At 33.6% G+C, this 19,925-nt stretch overlaps 1 protein-coding gene across 2 annotated transcripts in view; it reads right to left on the bottom strand.

Moving 5' to 3' along the window:
• jarid2b (jumonji and AT-rich interaction domain containing 2b) overlaps positions 1-19,925 on the bottom strand; it is a 188,031-nt gene that overhangs the window by 28,546 nt on the left and 139,560 nt on the right. For both annotated transcript variants that reach the window (XM_009294217.4, NM_001202459.1), the window contains exons 4-6: positions 18,731-18,900; positions 5,368-5,535; positions 215-411 (exon numbers count right to left, since the gene is read on the bottom strand). In XM_009294217.4, coding sequence (XP_009292492.1) covers positions 215-411; positions 5,368-5,535; positions 18,731-18,900 — 535 coding nt within the window. The remainder of the gene's footprint in view (positions 1-214; positions 412-5,367; positions 5,536-18,730; positions 18,901-19,925) is intronic.

Here is a 19,925-nt window from a genome sequence, read left to right as displayed (position 1 = left end):
ATACACAGAAAGAAAAAAACACTTTCAAAAAAAAGGGGTACATTACACTTCACTATTTTGGTGCTCTCGGCAGTGGAAATGTGGATAAATGCATACTGAACTGTATGTTAGTATACTGAACCAAACCATTCGCCTCAACTTTTACTGACTAGCAGCTCCAGCATATTTGCTGACCTGCAAAACCAGTCATTGTATTCTACTCATGGATATGCACCTGCTTTCGGAGCTCCTCTGCAGCTCTCCTGTAGTTGTGGCCATTGGTGTTGTGGCTCTTGGCTGTGGCTGCCGTGTGTTTGTGGGAGATCTCAGACTCATCACACCTCTCGCTGCGATCTCTCCCCACAGACGACTCTCTGGCTTTGGATCTGGGAGTGAGCTCTTTGTCCTTGTGTACCTTATGGCCATTCAACACTGCAGTAAAATAAAAATAAAAAAATAAAAATAAAAACAGGGTTAATAAAATACACAAACAATCATTATTAATAAACATTTTTTGTGTCAGCATTATGTTTATTGGGATGCTATTTCATGCAATACTCTGAACTGTATAAGATGATTTACAAACTAATTTGACTTTTGTCAGAACATTTTTTTGTCCATGATAAATATTAACCAACATAACAGATGAAATGAATTACCCTAGCTTCCCCTTTTGTTTTAATATACATTTAAAATAGTACACAATATACACTAGTATCCTATTTTGAATACATGTACTGTTTTAGACACTGACAGATACCCAGTCAAGATGCCCTGTGACAGAAACAAAACCACTACATACAGGAAGTCCTCTGACAGACATGTGATTGGCAGAACGTGGTAAAAGAAAAAAGAAACATTTCAAAAATAAATTCCACCGCAAGACAAAACATGCACAGTAAAAAACAGACATCAGCACTTCTGTATGCATATAGAAAAAGTCCTGAGCAAGTGAAATAAAGTGCAAACTAAACTTTCTACAAGCATCATAAAATTGCATAAACAGACCCCCCCCCCAAACAAAATAGCACAAAACAAAACAGATATAAAAATATAAGCAAAATCAGAGAAAACTAAACTTTTGTTCTAAAACACAAGACAAAAAGCTAAACTAAAAAAATAATAAATAAAAACAAGGATAGAAAAAACAAATAAAACAAATCAAATAAAAACAGCATAAACACAACCGATATATAAAAAATAAAAGCACACCAATCAAAGAGAAAACAAACTTTTTTGTAAAGAAAAACACAAAAAAGCAAAACTAAATTTAATACTAAAAAACACAAAAAGAAAAAAGAAAACCAAACACACAAATTGTTAAACAACACAAAAAAGCTAAACTAAATTAAACAAAAATACAAAAAGAAAGTGAAATAAAAAAGAAAACCAAACAAAACAATTGAAATCAAAACAGCACAAAACAAAACCGACATAAAAACAAAAGCACACCAATCAAAGAGAAAACAAACATTTTTTTTTGTAAAAGAGAGAACAAAAAAAAGATAAACTAAATTAAAAACAAAAATACAAAAAGAAAACAAAATAAAAAAACAAACAAACAAACAAAACAAATTGATTCAAAACAGCATAAAACAAAACTGATGTAAAAAATAAAAGCACAGCAATCAAAGAAGAGAAAACAAATGTTTTTTTGGTAAAACATAAGGCAAAAAAAGCTAAACTAAATTAAAAACAAAAATACAAAAATAAAAAAAATTAAAAAAAGATAATCAAACAAAACTAATGAAATCAAAACAAAAGCAAAATAAATCTCTGAGTTTGTTTAGTAACATCTCTGAGTTGCCATTAGTATATGTGCACTTACTCTACAGACAACGCTGTTAGAAACCTTTTCAGTGCTTTTGGACAGCTTGGTTATCAGGCCCTCTGGACGGTTCTAATTAGCACATATTCAAACTGCTCTCTGTATTTATGACTGCTCACTTTAATTTTACAGTGTTTAAATATCAACAGGCAGCAGAGCGTGTCAGCGACAGGGAAACGGACGGGCTTTTGCGCTGTAAGGCTTGTGCTTGAATCTGCTACCGACAGCTGAACTCAATAAAAGGTGTTTAATTTAGAAATGTAAACACGCCTCTGGGTTACAGAGGTTCAGCGAATGAAAGCAGAGCACTGTGGTTTCTCGCTCTGAGAGACACAGAGAGAGGGAAAGATTGGAGCTTTGCCTGCGCCCCATATTAAAGTGTCACATCTGACACCGGCCGGTCAGACAACAGGCTGCGTCCAGACACCAGATAGACAGAATGGAGAGAGAGAGAGAGAGAGAGAGAGAGAGAGAGAGAGAGAGAGAGAGAGAAAGGTGGGACAAAGACTTTTTTTGATCACGGGACAGTGTGCATTTCACCAGCATAACCAGCTTATGGTGCTCTACATGTATAAAAGCTCAATACTGTAAAGATCAAGCTGCAAATTCCTGAATGGAAGCCAATCTGAAGAAATCAAGAAATCCATTTAAGGTCACTTAACACTGGCTGAGAAATAAAAGTGAGGTAATTCATCCATGTCGAGAGAACAGGAACAGACAAGAGAGTTTTTGATTGGCAAAACTGGTTTTTGATCAGTGTGTTGGAATTTAGATAAACTGTTTGGAAGTACTAAACTAAGAAAAGGAAATTTACAACATCATCATTTGCTTTTCTACAATTAGTTATAGAAATTTGGAAAATTTGGAATGGCATACTCCTTTATCTAATGTTAGCATTCGACAGACACACATATATATCATTTCAGTGTATAAAATGGTGCATTTGCAGACTTTATAGCCTTGTTTGCAGAATGCTACTGAATTTATTTAACGCTCACTGTGTGCTGTTATAAAAGTAAGCACTAATTTGTCTTTATTTAAAAATTAAAAGATAACTAATGGAAAAACAAACAAACAAACAAACAAACAAACAAACAAACAAGGCTTCTAGTGTATTCATTTGCACTTTTAACAATTGCTTTATATGTTAAAAAAAAGACAATGAATGAAATAAATATTTAGAGCATGTCAGTATGTTGACTGTCAAAAAACATTTTGAGCAATGACTTTTTCATTTGATAACAAAACAAATAAAACAAAAAATAAGCCATGAAACATTTGAATCAATAGCATTTTCATGTAAAACAAACAAGCAAATGAAACAAATGGAATGGAATGTAACGGAACAAGATGAAACGATTGAAACAAAACAAATGAAACAATCAAAATGAACGAAATGGAACGAACGAAACAAAATGAACAAAACTAAAACTAACTAAAAACAGAAATAAAGAATTTCTGAAGTTAGGTTAAAATAGCAAATGTCTGTTTGTTATTTATATTGCCAAAAAACAGTACAGGCCCTACAGTACAGAGCTTGGACACCCTTGCTCTAGGATATCTATATTGCCTAAAAACAAACAATAAAAAAGAACTAAAAATCAAACATAAATCTAAAATTTTTATGTGTTCTGTATGTGTTTATATTTAAATCCCAGCTTGATCATCAAATTTCCCGTAAAGACACTTTATGGGTCTCTTGTCTTTTAATTATCTGCTGAGAGATTATTTTTGTTTGTGAATAAGATGTTTTATTAACACACATGCTTTCACAATACCTTGCTGTCCCTCTTTAAACTCACTCAGAGTAGGTGTTTCAGACTGTCTCGCCTTCATTTGTAGAGGTGTGTGTGAGTGTGTGTAGCGTACAGAGACTCGGCACAGCTGCAACTGAATGCATAAACACCTTGTTACCGCCTTTCCTACTAAAGTGATAATTGGAGTGGAAAGATGGAAGCGTCACGTCCCAATCCAACACAGGATTCCCATCTCCCCCCCACCCCCCCCACCCCCCCACCCCTCTCTCTCTCTTTCACTCTCATACATTTACACTAAAAAGAATTATGTTTTTCAAAGTCTTGTGCTCATCAAAGATGCTTTTGTTTGATCAAAACTGTAATATTGTGAAATTACAAAATAACACATACAATATTTTTTCCTTGAAAAACGTTTAAAAAAGAACAGAGGTTACATGAAATAGATTTACAATAACCATTCAAAACTCTATTGATCAGTTTAATGCTAAATGAAAGCATTATTTCTTTAAACCTGAAAAGTAGTGTATATTAGCCTGTTGAATTACTCCATAATTTATAGATCTGCATTATTATTTATGGCAGTTTGAATAATGAACTTGAAGTTTAAACTTCAAATATGAATTCAATGTTGTTTTTAGGGAGCTGTTAGCACATTATTTTATAGTTTAATTTAATTAAATCACAGTTAATTATGGAAGCGTCACGTCTCGATCAAATACAAGATTTCCATCTCTTCTCTCTCTCTTGTACATTTAAACTAATAAGATTGATGTTTTTTAAAGTCTTGTACTTATCAAAGCTGCATTGGTTTGATCAAAACTCAAATATTGTGAAATGACAAATATTAAATAGAAACAATAACACGTAATTCTTTTTCTTGAAAAAGAAGTAAAAAAAAAAAAACAGATGTTCAAAACTGTTGATCCGTGTATGCTAAATGAAAGGCATTATTTATTAAATCCTGAGAGTTAGTGTATATTAACTTGTTGAATTATTGCATAATTCATTAATCTTCTTTATTTGTGGCAGTTTGAGCAATGAACTAGAAACATGAATTCAATGTTGTTTTTAGAGAGCTGTTCATTATTTTATGGTTCATTATTTCATGGTTTATTGAATCAAATCACAGTTTATTATGCAAGTACAGCTCTAAACAACGGCAAAGTAATAAAAAATTACTTAAAAGTTAATGTTTTAAGTAAATGTTTTATATTAATTTTATAATTTTAGATATTTCAGATATGTACAGTAGTCAACATTTAAAGTGGATCAAAACCTTTAATCAACATTGTTCTAGAATGATTAAAAACCAGTTGCTTACAGTTTTAAAAAATGTTTTTGAATGTTGATTACTGTGTATTATCATTTTGAGCATATATTTGCAGAAAATGACAATAGGTCTACATAAAATGTTGCAGGTTTTCAAAATATGTCAAATATCTACTTTTTTCAATATTATTTAGGGTCTAAAACCATGTTAAATCTTGTAATTGACATTTTGAATACACATTATTAGTAGCACCAACCAAAACTGTACTCAAAATGCATACCGATTAATGGCAAATCCAGAAAACCAATACTAATTTTGAAGTTCTCTATTAATTTTAATAGTTTTTTTTTTTTTTTTTAGAGATTTAGCCTAGGTACTTTATCTCTCAAATTAAATAATTAATGCAACTATTAGATACTCTTCATTACAACACAGCATGCGTTTACACAGAAATTCACCATGTAAACATAAAAACCATTTCGCAGTATGTTGAACAGTTTGTATTTGCATTGTGCTCCAGTTGTTTTTATTACCGAGTCCGTTGATCTTGCCATGTGGTTTGCCCTTCTTAGGTGTAGACTGGCACGATGTAGATGCCACGCTGGGTGCTTTCTCTTCTTCAATCTCATCTTCGTCTTCCAGATCCTCCTCATCCTGAGAGCAGCCGAAGTAGGCCATGTTACTGGGTAATGCCGGTGAGCCTGTGAGATGAGAGAAAGCGTTAAAGGAAGCCATGCACAGGCCCGACACATTTCCTGAGAAGTGGTCGAAGAGAATGGGATAAACAGGCACAAGTCTGTAATCTCAGTTTCTATTGCAACTGTAATCCTCTGAAAATCAGCGGCTGCTCTGGATGAGATTAGAGAGTGTGGCAGCCGGAGGATCGAGTGTTACAGTACACTCTTCTGTTTCAAAAACACCAGATGATAACCAGCGCTGCACTGCATTATAACAGCAACATATGAAGAGTTTTGTAATAAAGTCACTATTCCTGGATCAGGCAGAGCTCGAAAGCTGAAAGGTCTTAACACACATGGTGGAAAAACAAAAACAATAAACAACAAATGACATTGGATAAATGACTTTTACAGAATGAAAGCTTGACTAATTATTTCCACTAAACCATTTGACCAATAGCTATTAGATAATTTATCTAACAAATGAAAAACAAATAAACAAATAAATTAATAATACTTAAAATGCTTAAATTGCATAACATACAATAACAAATAAATAAAATAAAATAAAATAAAATAAAATAAAATAAAATAAAATAAAATAAATAAAATAAACAAAAAACAAAACAAACAACAAAACGAAATGTAATGTAACCCTTTGGCAAATGTTTAATTTGTGTAATAAATAAATAAATAAAAACAAGGACTGACATGAAACCTATGATTAATGATTGTTTTCATTTTTCAAATAAAAAAAATAAGTACAATAATAATAATCATAACAATGATAATATTACTAAAAAAAAAAAACAAGCATGAACAAATCTAAGCAAATAAAACTGATGAAAAACTGAAACAAAATAATAAAGAAACTAAACCTCTTCCTCAAATATTTTTTTCATGTCTCATAAAATAAAATTAAATAAATGAACTAAAATATAAAACTTATCCTTTAAGGTTAAAGCCACAAACCATCCTTTTATTTTCTATATAAATTATGTTTTGGTATTCTAAAAATTATCTATTTATTTATTTAGGGCTATTTGTTATTATTATAATCATTATAATTATTATCATCATCATCATCATCTACAACAACAACAACAACAACAACAACAACAACAACAACAATATTAATAATAATAATAATAATAATAATAATAATAATAAACAACAATAATAATAATAATAACAGTAATCATTATTATTATTATCGTGCCACAGTCTTCCTTAGACACACAGTCTTTCACAGAGAATGCCCAGCAATGGCTAAACCTGCATTGGCAACCTCAATATTTCACATACAAACAGTCCCAGTGATGCATGTCAAATGGCTGTTGCCCATTAGCACTAAAGATGCCCCCTCCAGCCCTATGAACACTAAAACCTCCACTACCGCACGTCTGCACTACACCGGCCAACAATTATCATTATTATCTAGCGCTGTTCTCCACCAGATTCATGAATGAAACATGAGCGTGTTGCCGCGGCCTGTGAATGTGCTCTCATTAGCTCTCTATTAAAGTGAAGCTGCTGCTGGTTTGACTGCGATGCTGATGTCACTACATACATGCAGCATTCGACATGGCAGATTAATGCTTATGGTCTGTGAGACAACATTTATAATAGCACGTGAAGCAGCTTGACTGTTCAAGGAATAAAGTAAATTAATAATATTAATAAAAAATGTTTTAATATGGAAACACTGTCTTAGAATCTTACATTTTAGTTGAAGCAAGATATAGTTATTTTTTTTTTTATAATAATGATTAGCTAACAAAGATGATATTATTATTTAAAAAAAACAAGTACATAAATAAAGCATAAGTTAAAAAAATATATAAATACATTTTAGTATAGTACTACACAGTAATGTCAAAAACAAAATTAATCATTAAAATTGACAACTCAACTTAAATATACTACCAATATTATTTTAATATTACAAAACTATTTAATTATAAAAATAAAAGCTAAAAATATATAGATAAATTAAATCAAATTTTATTCGTATAAAACCAAAAATATTAAAAGCTTAAAGTTGTTTCAAACTTTACAATTTGGCGCCTTATTTAATATTCAAATAAAACAAATACACACATAAAGGACTACATTCAGTAGGACTGAATTACACCACAGGATTTTCAATCAAAATATGTGTGACGTAACTTCTATATACAAGGACTTCAAACAGGACTTCAGTTTACCTTTGAACAAACCCATAAGATGGTTACTTAAACATACATAAATGACAAGATCAGCTTTCTGCCTTGACAGATTTCAGAGATCGAAAAGTGTAAACAAACATAACGTCAGCTCAACTAATTAAGAAATGGGAGCCATTATCATTATCTCATTCTCCCAAGCTGGAGGGGGCAAAGGTTAAAAAGCCAATTGCTTGGAGACTTGAGGGTCATCCATGGTCATAAATGGAGGAGGGAAAACACTGGCATGGGAAGAAAAAAAAAAAACATTTGTCATTTGTTTTGTTTCTTTTTTTTGTTTTGTTTTTGTTTGTTTATCATTTTCTGATAAACTGGTGCCAAAAATCAGAAATCAAAAATTGCTGTGGTAGGAGAGGCTGAGAGGCCTTTTTATATATATTAAGTAAAGTTTCACAAACTAATTTCGAGAGGAGCATGTGATATGATTGAGCTTCTCATATGTAGCCAGTATTAATCCAGTCAGAGTGACCAAAGCTTACTATAAAGGGATCGTTTTCTCCCTACAGCTCTATCTTCAATTTGGAAGAATCCCCCCTTCCACCCCATCTCCTCCTTTTCTAGGGGGGGCTCTCGAGTCCTACCTGATCTCGGATCCCTTATATGCTTATTGACTGGGCGGAAGCCTTGGGCTCAAGTATCTCTGAGCTCAGGATTCTCTCCCAGACAGCATGCCAAACCTGCTATTAACGCTAAGCATATCTAAGTGGGAACTCTTGAAATTACTTGTGCCTCAAAAAAGGAAAACGAAATGCAATGAATGTGTGGTTTGGAGGTGGGAAACCGCTTTGGGAGCAAAGCTGCTTGAGATAATACCAAACCACTTCGATGATAAACTTTGGATAAGGGGTTTTTGAATAACCAAAACAACATTTCAGATATTTTACAATATGTTTGGTCTGCTGACTTGTCCATTAATGCTGTCCCATCTGCTAAATCCCTTTTTTGATGCGCATGCTGGAATGTATTTGATAAACACGTTTTCTTCATAGTTTATGTGCATTTTTTTCCATATAAAAAGATGATCTTAGTTAGTTGTATTTATGCATATGCTCAAAATTTGTGCACATCTTGGCAATTCCATTAAGCATTTATTGTGCTATTCCAAAATGTGCATAGAAATAGGTGGAAAGAAACAGCTACTGTTTTCCCTTTTGTAGTGTTTGAATTCTCATTCGTTTACTACTTTTTACCCACAATCAACTATGACTGAGTGTACATCAGATGTACATTTGTTAAAGCATCATTTCCCCAAATCCAACACAATTTATTGAAAGAGTAAAGGATTACACAATATGGTTGACGTGAACAAATGTAAAATCTTAATTCAAGATAGAATTCCATCAGGAGTCAGCAAAAATGTTTCTTGACGGTTTCTTCTGTGGTCCCCCTTTCCTGATATGGTTTACTCATCTGCATGACACTTTACAGGGATCAGTGCATGAGTGAACAAGTGAGCAGTTTCGGACACTGCTCTTGGCTCGGTTTTATTGCGTGCCCTAGGGAATTCTGGGTAGGGAGTAGCCCAACTATAGCTCCCAGTCACTGGCGTCAGGGGTGCGCAAGCCGGTTTGTTGATCGCAATCACGCGCCTTCTGTCACGCCTCAGCCTCTTTCTCTGGAGCCAAATCTAAATCCGTCATCTCCCAGAGAGAAAGAAAATAAAAAACAGACCTTCCCAATCCCCCAATTATGTACGCTCTCAAATTCACAGGCTGGCATAAATCATAATTAAAGATGAAGGCATCCGTTACAATTGTCATTTTTAATTCAAGCGCAGGCGTAATTACAACTGAAGTGTTCTACTTCGGATGCTTCTCTTTTGTTCTGTTTAAAAGCAAAAGAGGTAAAAACTGAAGCTCAAGGGGAACCAATCAAATATGTCACAGTAGTTGTCCTTGTTCTGATTGGACTGCTGGTTGCCGTGCGGACTGTTTCCATCATACATGTGGTTAAAAAGATTGTGGTGGCATCCCAAAAAGACAGTTCAGCCACAAATGAGAATTCTGTCAGCATATACTCTCCGTTAGGCATTACAAATAAAAGCAAAAAGACGTACTTCAGTACACAAAACGTAAGCTCAAGAACCATCTGTCTCAACAAACACCCTTGTGAAAACTGCTTAATTTTTTTTAAAGCACTTTACAACCACAGAGGAGCAGACCAAAGTGCTGAACAGTAAAATGAAAATTAAAACACCAACAACATATAACACAGTATACAACTCAAGTAGTAAAAAAACTGCACGCGTAATGTATCAGGTGACAAAGGCCAAAGAGAAAAGGTAGGTTTTGAGATGTGATTTGAACAGAGACAGTGAAGGGGCCTTTCTGATGTAAGGAGGTAGGGCAATCTATAACTTGGGGGCAGCCACCACAAATGCACGGTCACCTCTAAGCTCTCGTCTGTTTTTTGTAACTCTAAGAAGCAGCTGATCTGCTGATCTAAGAGCACACGGCGGTACACGGTAGAGCCATTAAAGAATTTAAAGACAAACAAAAGAATTGTAAAATGAATTCTATATTGTACAGGTAACTAGTGAAGTGTGGGTAAAATCGGGGTGACAGATCAAACTTACAACAACCTGTTAAAAGACGTGCTGCAGCAACTTGCACCAGCTGAAGACAGGGCACAGAAGACCCACTTTTGCCTATAAAGTGAGTTACAGTAATCCAGGCGGGTAGTAACAAGGGCATGGATTACGGTTTCAGATTGTTGTCAAAAACTGTGCACTTTAGATCCTAACCCTTGTGTATAGTTCAAATTTACTACCATTTTGTTCAGGATGAAAACATCCACTAAATTAAACTGCTGTAAAAATGCATCAGATCCATATTTTTAAAAAAATTGCAGAAATGTGTTAATCAACCTCAGTGAATCAAAACTACTAATTGATTTTAAAAATTGCAGGATTTTAACTTTTTAATTGCCAAGTTGCACAAATGATGTCACTGGTTTAATGGGAAAAAAAAAACACAAAGTGATGCATTAAAAAAAAAAAAAAGTAATTGTTGACTGGATTTTTTTTTAACCTCTTAATCACAGTCTTGGACATGTGAACGATTAGTATCAGCATTGGCTGAGATGCATTGTTAGATTTTCAGTTTTTCTCCATGATTTACTGTTGGTGGCTGTTTTTGCCCCATTGACTTCCATTTTAACCACATTTGATGCATAAATACAGTCTTTGTTTTTATTTACATCATGTAGTTCTATGAGCTGAGATGCATATTTTGATTTTCTCAGACACATCAAGGTAAGTGCGTAAAGGTCAATCTCACACACTAATAGACACACTTTAATTGCTGTTATACTCTATATAAAATCCATAAACTACGCTATTTTTAGTACAGAACTATCTAAATGGTTAATGGTGCCAACTGATGATCAACAGCAAAATTTACTAATTTGACCTTTTCCCAACAAGGGAAAACCACAAACAATCAAGAATGCATGATTATAGGTGTAATGGTTTTGTAATCAAACAAATGTGGTTATAATGAAAGTCACCAGGGCAAAAACAGCCACCCGTAGTAAATTAGGGAGAAAAAATTTCAATCAATTTTAAAACAATGCATCAAAGGTAGTATTGTTTCACATGTCCAAGACTTTGATAAAAGGCAAAAAAAAAATAAAAAATAAAAAAACAAAACAATAATTACTTATTATAATATAAATACGTCATTTTGTACATGTTATTTCACCAAATCAGTGACATCATTTATGAATTTGGCAATTAAAGAGTTAAACACCTGTAATCGTCTAAACTATTTAGTAGTTTTGATCAGAACTGAGGTTGATTAACAAATTTCAATAATCAAATTAAAAATATCAATCTGAGGCATTTTTACAGCAGTTAAATTTCATCTCTAACATAACAAAAGGGTAATCAATTTTCCCAGAGTGTATCATTGAGGTTTATTTATTTATGTATTAATTTATTTTTAATTCAAAGCATCTTCTTAAAATATGTGTCAAAATAAGATTTGTTACCAAATCATCATTCTGCTAGCTGAAACAAAAAAACGTTGTGGCCAAATAAAGATACATAATCACCCCAGACTGAATGAAAACATTCCCAACAGCACACAAGGGTTAAAAGTATACATGTTTAAAAGCTGTACTTGAGATATCCTTTTAAAAAAAGCATATGAACATAACTTGTGATTTGTGATTTTGAGCTTAAAGAGGATGTTTTTACTTTTATTTTAATGAAATGCACTTATTTTTATGTGCTGACAAACCAAAACACATGACAATTTCCATATATTTAAACCTGTAGTAATTATATTACATCTAAAGATAATTTTTTTTTTAAATCAAAACTAACTGCAGCAACATTATAGTTACAAATATTTAAACAACAGAAATAACATTCAATTGCATTTTAGTTTTCTATAATGTCCCTGAAATTACATTTAGCAATATCAGTTAGGCATATTTTAAAGACAACATACCACAGCAAAAACTGTGGAATATAAAAAGACATACCCAAGTGGATAAAAAGCATTGTATGTAATATTAGCTTACAAACAAAACAGAAGTTATTTAATTCCAATTGTCTTGCAATTAAGGGGCTAAAATCATCATATTAAGTCCACACTTGTAGAGTATATTCTTTCTCTATATATTATTTCTATAATAAGTACTCTTTTCACATGAATGTAATAACCATGAGCTATTTCAAGCTCTAAAAAAGTCATAAAGTATCATTTAAAGTACCATAAATCTATGCCACGTGGTTTGAGTGCTAATCCAAAGTCCAACTAAAGCTTTATGCACATATTTAAAGCTTAAACTTCTTATACTATATCTTAAAGGTCTCTTTTAGAGTCTTCTCTGTGTGGGTCATGCAAGTTAAGCATCTCAACTGCAAAGTTTGTCAGGACTCCTGTCAGGTTAACAGGTTTTCAAGCAGGTCAAGGTGGATGTCAGTTGACTGGAGGAGGGGGCATTAATAGGTTAGCGTCCTCCATGACAGCCACTATATTCCCTTTGTGACAGCATATGGCAGTATAAATCGCACTAGAGAGCAATGAGTGAGGGGGGCACATTAAAAAAAATAGTCTCCTAGCTGTGGCGGCAGAAATAATGCACAGGGATTACGGATTATATCTCCTCTAATTTACATTCCTGAATGTCTGCAAATCCATTAACCCAGTTTGCCCTATGCTTGAGGAGTCACCGGGAGAATTTAATCAGCCTGCTGCCCCACCACCAAGCCGCACACGTCAGCGCACTTAATTGAATTGAAATCAGCTATCTTTGTTCTTTCGTAGCGCAGCGGCAGTGCAACAGCTTCATGCCGACACACGTGGCCGCGGTTTGAATGTGGCTGCTGCGGGCTGAGACATGTAAAGTATAATAATTTGGGACAGTCATTGATATCCAGTAGATACTGGAACTGAAGTAAGCACTCATGCAAACATTTAAAAGCACATAAAGATACAGTTACAGCTGAATCTGATGTAGCACAGGCAATAGAGGATGCTATTCATTTGCAGGGATCTCCTTTACCTATTTGAGTTCACAGGAGTCTGGCTGTAGTGTGAGGCTGACTTTAAACATTCATTAACCCTGACATACACACTGTATGTCAGGGTTTATGAATGTTTAAAGCCAGACTCACACTACAGCTAGCTTCTCTCAACAACCAGAAAAATAAATTGCTTAGGACTTTGTTTGGCCCAGATACGAGGTTGACGAATGATCTTGACAACATGACTTGTCATAAATCTGTAATAAACATGATTGTAATAATGCCATTTTATTTGTGTCATGAATATTATAAAAATGTAGTTAATATGTTTCTTGACCTTAAATATAGTGATATAAATGTACTTTTTTATTGATTTGTCATTAAATGGCATAAAATATTAAGTAAGCTAAATAAAATGATTTAATAATAATTTATTATTTTGAGTAATGACACTTTTACTGAGAACTTTAAATGATAAAATCAATTGATCTGTTAAAAAAGTGATTAGAAAAATAATGACACAATTGCAATAGTCTCATGACATTTATGTTTATGATAGATTTATGAGAAGGGATGTTGTCCTGGTCATGTTGTCATGTGTCTAAGATATTTCGTGTTGTCACAACTTTAGATATAATATGACGTCTGATATGATATCTAAAACAATATCATCTTTACATTTAAAATGACAAAACTAATCTAATGACAATTATTAATAAGATAAAATATCCTTCATATTCATCTTTTGTGTCATGATTATAAAGATCTCAGGACAGTCTTTTAAAAACTCCTTCAAGTAAAGTGTATCCATTCTGAGCTTCTCTGTGGCACTTTTGATTTGTAGGCCCCACCTACAATCTTAATTATTAACAAGCTGACCAATCATAGATCATATTTTTTTTGAGAGGTGCATGTCAGGATCCACATCAGGGTAAGTTTATGTTTATGAATCTACAACATGCACTCAATGCAGAAGTATAAACTGCCCTTTAGAGCACCCAACATATCGCAAACACACTAGAGACACTGCAATCATCAAATGATAAGATTATGACTATAATTACGTCAGTACTTTCAGTGCAACCAACGTACATATTCATATAAATATATCTAAAAAGGTGTCAAATGAAATTACTATTTTAACACAAAACCTGACTAAAATCATTAAAATTAACGGCATGAAACAAATGATTCCCACTGAATCCAATTTCCAAACTCCTCAAAACATGCCTTTTAAGACATCTACAATGACAAACAATTAACAGACAATCTAAAGGCCACAGAAAATATCACATTTAATCTGATGAGGTTCTTTATAACTCCTAAACCGTCTGCATTGTGTACAGGTATTGAAAGTTTGCGCTCTTGTTGGAGACAATGTGGAAACTCAATAGATAACCATTTTCACATTTTTCGGGCTTGGCAAAAAATACAGCCCTTCTGGTATGAAGTAGAAATAAAAAAAGCTAACTGGAGAAGAATTGGACTACTCATTTATTACATTATACCTTGGGGAAAATACCAGAAACAATTTCAACTATTGACAAATACCTAACTCAAATACTTTTGGTAAGTAGCAGAAAAGCCATAACTCAAAAATGGTTTTAGGTTGATCCTCCAACAGGGGCTTAATGGATAAGAATTGTAAAAGAAATACTGTATGAAGAGACTGACTTTTAAGCTAAAACTTGATTAAAAAAAAGTGCAACAAGTATTGGCAAAAATGAACTATGTCATTATAAACAAGATGTGATAATGTGCTTCAAATGTATCGGGACTTGATAACAACTGCTTTTTTCTTTGTTATTTTCTTTTCGTCCTCTTCTGTTTTTTTTCTAAATACAATTTGAAAAAAAGTAAATAAAAAACGAAAAAAAAAAAAATATCAGGTTAATTTTCATCTGGACGGATGTGTGGATTACTTTAAATTTTTGTATTTTGTAGCACCCATGTATACATGCACGCGCACACACTCTTTCCCCTTAAAAGCGATGTTCTGCAGGGATTTAAATGCTTGTCAGGATTTAAATTGTGAAAACAGAAACAGCTTACGTCAGAGTTTAATTTCAGCATTGTTTCTGCAGCACATTACTTCACATTGCATCAGAACTTGTATACTGTATAACGTAATTCAATGCTTAAAAAAAAAAAAAAAAAAATCTTTCTAAAAACAAAAAGACTCCAAATAATTCTGTTGACACTCCAAAAGCCAGAACTTTGGAGATTATGTCTGCTCAGGACAGAACAATGAAAAAAAAATCTTTTAAGAAGACTTCCAGAGAAATTACTCTACTCAGCAGTCCGGTTAAATACTTACTCTATGTCAGATAAGCACAGCGTTTCACTGGCAGTCAGCCGTAACTGAGCTATTGTAGGACTGCCCATTTGACCCTGGCTATATTTAACCCAGAATCCATTGATCTGTATTTACCCATCCTATCTACCTCCAGCCCTCCGAAAGATCAACACTGTCTGCTCATAACTGCCTCTCTTCTGGTGGATGTAACAGACATGCCAAAGTAAAGAGCCCTCTGGAAGATATTGAATGTCAGGGACTCTTTGAACGATAAAACGACACACTGAGTGATGACAACTTTACACTTCTCATAACACTAGTGTACTGTAAAGCCATTTGGACACAGTTATGCACCATATACATAAACAAAGACAGAGACTAACTCAGCAGGGAAGTATCATCTATAAATAATACTGGTGTATGGTTATTGAGGTGTGGGTCAGTGTCTGTGTGAAAAAAAAAAAAAACGTCTAGGAGAGTCACTGAGAGTTTAGGCTGATACATAACACCCTCAACGAGTGGCTTTGGCCTCTTTATGACCCCACACGCCAAGCCAAGTCAAGTTACGGCCAAGTCTGAGAAGACCTGAGATGACCAGACTAATTAAATAGGGCATAGCATATCTGATAGAACTATCTAATGTTTTATACTAGACAATCAAGGGGTGAAGTGATTGAAAGAGTTCTTTTATTGGAAGTTTGTAACCATAAATCTTGGCTAATGAATGTCTTGTTTTGTTTAGAAAGCATGTTACAGGATATTTCTGGGTTGCTTTTCTGAAATGCCATTCAGGAATGAAAGTTTATACTGAAATAAGGCAGTCTAAGGCAGTCTCCCACAAGGTTTAAGTATTATGTTGTAAAAAATCTAGCCAAAGAATAAACCCAAAGTCCAGAAAGTCCTAATTCTTAAGGTTTTGTATGGTGCAAACGGAACATTCTGCTTCAACATTTTTCCAAACCTTTTACACATCTCAGGATATGCATGAAACAGGAGAATTTTCTTTTTTTAAGCACCAAGTTGAACTACACTCAACTCTTGTGATCCTAGTAAATGAATTTAAAGAGTCAAATAAAGATCCATGTGAAATATTAAAGGACTCACATAAAGTCTACAGACAGAGCACTGAAATAGATTGTTTTCTACTGACATTTGGGTAAATCCAGGCTTGACAGACCTTTAAAAACCATCACATACTATAAGCTGAAAACATTAAATCATTTATGAATGAATTTAAATGAAAATAACTTAAATCTGTCGAATCTACAAGGCTGTAGACTAACCCCGAACTTTCAGATTTGCCTGTTCTGTGGTTAAATATTTAAGCTTTGCTCTGTAGAATAACTATGTACCAACCTTGAAAGCTGGCGGTACCCATAATCCCCTGTGAAAGGTATGGTCTGCTTTACAGAGTAGTGGGTGTATTTGTAAAAGTGTGTGTCCATGACACGTGAGGCTGATAACACGTCTATTATTCAACATGAAAAGGTTGGTGTGATATCGCCTAACTTTCTGAGTCAATGTTTGTGCAGCAAGTGCACTAGAGTTCAGGTGCCATGAAGGCCACCTGTCATGATATCAGACACCAGTGCTGTGGTTCATATAACAGCGATAAAAAAATAACACTTTTCTTAAGCAAACTATAGTGTAATGTGTAAAAGAAATGGTTGAGAAATGTTTAAGTTTTCAAATTCTCTCCAAAAAGTAATGTTCCCCAAGAAACTTTGAGTTTGCTCATTAAACTCCTGTAAAGCATTTGAGATGCAAATAATATGAGCTGGAAGGAAATGTTTATGGCATTGCTAGGTGATTGCTAAGCAGTTGCTAAATGGCAATGCTTATGTACATGTTTCATCAAATGCTAAAACTTAATAGGCATTTCTAGCATACGTTATTGCACTACATAGCCTGTTTTATTGCTGTAGAGACGATTGAGAGCTTAGTGATGATACATTAAAGCTTATTTCCAATATGAGTGATATAAATCAACCCCGGTGTCTCTATGAAAGTCAAAAACTGGACTTAAGCATTAAGTAAAATGGCTTGCCAGATCTTATTGTAAATATAATGCTTAAGTGTGAAAGGGATGCATGCAAAAATGGCTTTCCATATCAGTAAAATAATGGAGTTTAAGTGATGGAGTTTATGGCCTGCCATATTTTGAGAAAAATAATGCTTAAAAGTTAATGCTTGTATAACTTTTTCATATGCCCGGATTATTAAAAAAATATAATTTATAATTTTTTCATAAAAAAATGATGAGTCTTATCGGCATGAGGAGTTATAGCAACAATTTTCAATGCAGAAGGCACATTTTAACCAAATTTGGGCCTTGTAGCATAAACGGCCCAAAAGGAAATTGGTTTCAAGGACAGATTAGTATAACAGCCAACATAACTATATGAGTAAATAACTGTTTTGGGTAACAATAGAGTAATTCGTGGGAAATGTATTACTTTTAAATGTAATGTAAATGTAATGTAATGTGTATTTACACGTGCAAAAGTTGCTCATGTCATCAAAATGTCCATTTGGATGCTCTTAAGGAGTTTATAAAATGCTCAATGCTATGAAAGTGCACAACAATACATTCAAACTCAAATTCATTTCATAAGTGCTGAGTGGTCTGAATCTGTGAAACTTTTAAGCCACACTTGATGTTCAGAGAAATTTAAAGAAGTCTAACTCTGGCAAAACCACAATAATTAACTGTGAACAGCAAATTGTTTAAAGAACATAATTGCTCTGTTCTTTCCATGAAACACAGGGAAGCCAAAACAAAACACAGCGTGCCATTTAGTTTATCGAAACAGCCTCAACTATAACTCCTAATACTTTCCAAAAGAGCCGTGTCATAAACTTGGAAAATTCAGCAACTCGTTTTTCATCCAAGCAGTTGCAATTTATTGCTATACTAAGGAGCAATGACACATTTATAAGACATTAAACAGAATCCAGTGTGTTATGCCATGTTAAGTCCCCAACTTGAACCAAAATGGTGCATTGCTGTTTGCCATAACAGTAAGAATACTGTGGTGCTGTTCAATAGAGACTAAAATCATCCAGAAATGTATTTCAATGAACAAAAAAATAAAAAAATAAAAATTAAACCAAATTTAAATTAAAACTAATAAAAAATAAAATAAAAATTTAATAACAATATTATTTGTTCTATAACACAACTCTGAATGTTTAGCAAGGTAATGAAAAACGAAGCAATACCTCGTAGGCATATGAAGGTGAGGAAGTCTTCTGTCTTGGGTTTGCGTCTGGAGAGGAATGTGATGTGTGTGAGCGGTGTGGGCAGAGAGGGGTCAGCCATCTTCACTGGTGTGTTGCTGGGAGAGTTGGGTTGAGACTGAGCAAACTTCCTCTGTGCATGCAGTCTGGGCCTGAACAGAAAAAAAAGAGAAAACAATAGATTTTAAATACACTTGCCCTCTATATTATATAACAAATACTTAATGTATACATTGCTTAAATGCATTGTATTAATCCTTTTGGGACTCAAGTAATACCCGGAGCAACAAATTTCTCTTAGTGCATTTGTTCTCATGATGCTAAAACTACACTGCCTGTTGCCATGACTAATTTTGTCTATCTGGATCCAATTCAAACACGTTTTTGGTCTGATTAGCAGACAAGAGCAGCTATTTATAATAATCATTTAAATGTTGATCACTGAATTGAGCACTAAAACGATACAGTCTACAAAAACTGTTTTTTTTTTTTTTGTTTTTTATTAACACGTTTAATCTTCTACTGATAACATGTAAAAATGCAATCTTAAACAGATAGTTCACCCAAACATCTTTTTTACATGCACTCTCATAATGCAGTTATAGTGGAATGTTGGCAATATTCAGACTAAACTTTACCTCATGGAAGCACAATACTTCATACAGTTCTTGATCAACCTATTACAACAAAGTTCATTTTCATAGTATTCATAATCGCATTAAACTGTGTGACATGGGCCAGTCTTAATTGCAATAAGCAGGTTTGCAGTTTTAGCAAAGTGCATTTAACCAGGCAGAGTGCAAAGCAGTTGATGAGATATCCATCATGGTATTAAATAACCATCCATAGAAATGTGTTTGTATTTAATGAAACTAAAATAAAACAGAGACCATTAAATGCTGGTGTAAAAAATCTTAAAGTAAGGTAAACATAACTACACTTTTTAGCAAATAATCAAAATAATGAAAGTTGCATGTAAACTGGAGGATGTGTCCTTGCCATGTAAAACAAATTCATGATAAATCATTTTATCTGCAAAAAAAAGTGTCAGCATGTATGGGCAGGGCTTACATTAACCAGCACAGAGTTGCCTACATCTGAGAGCATTTTAGTTAAGCAGTTTAACTTCTTTCATGTATGTTGGACTGCATTTTCTGTTGATAAACTGGCTGCGATA

Source organism: Danio rerio, chromosome 19, assembly GCF_049306965.1.
Source record: "Danio rerio strain Tuebingen ecotype United States chromosome 19, GRCz12tu, whole genome shotgun sequence".
NCBI lineage: Eukaryota > Metazoa > Chordata > Actinopteri > Cypriniformes > Danionidae > Danio > Danio rerio.
This window is presented reverse-complemented; position numbering and strand designations above follow the sequence as displayed.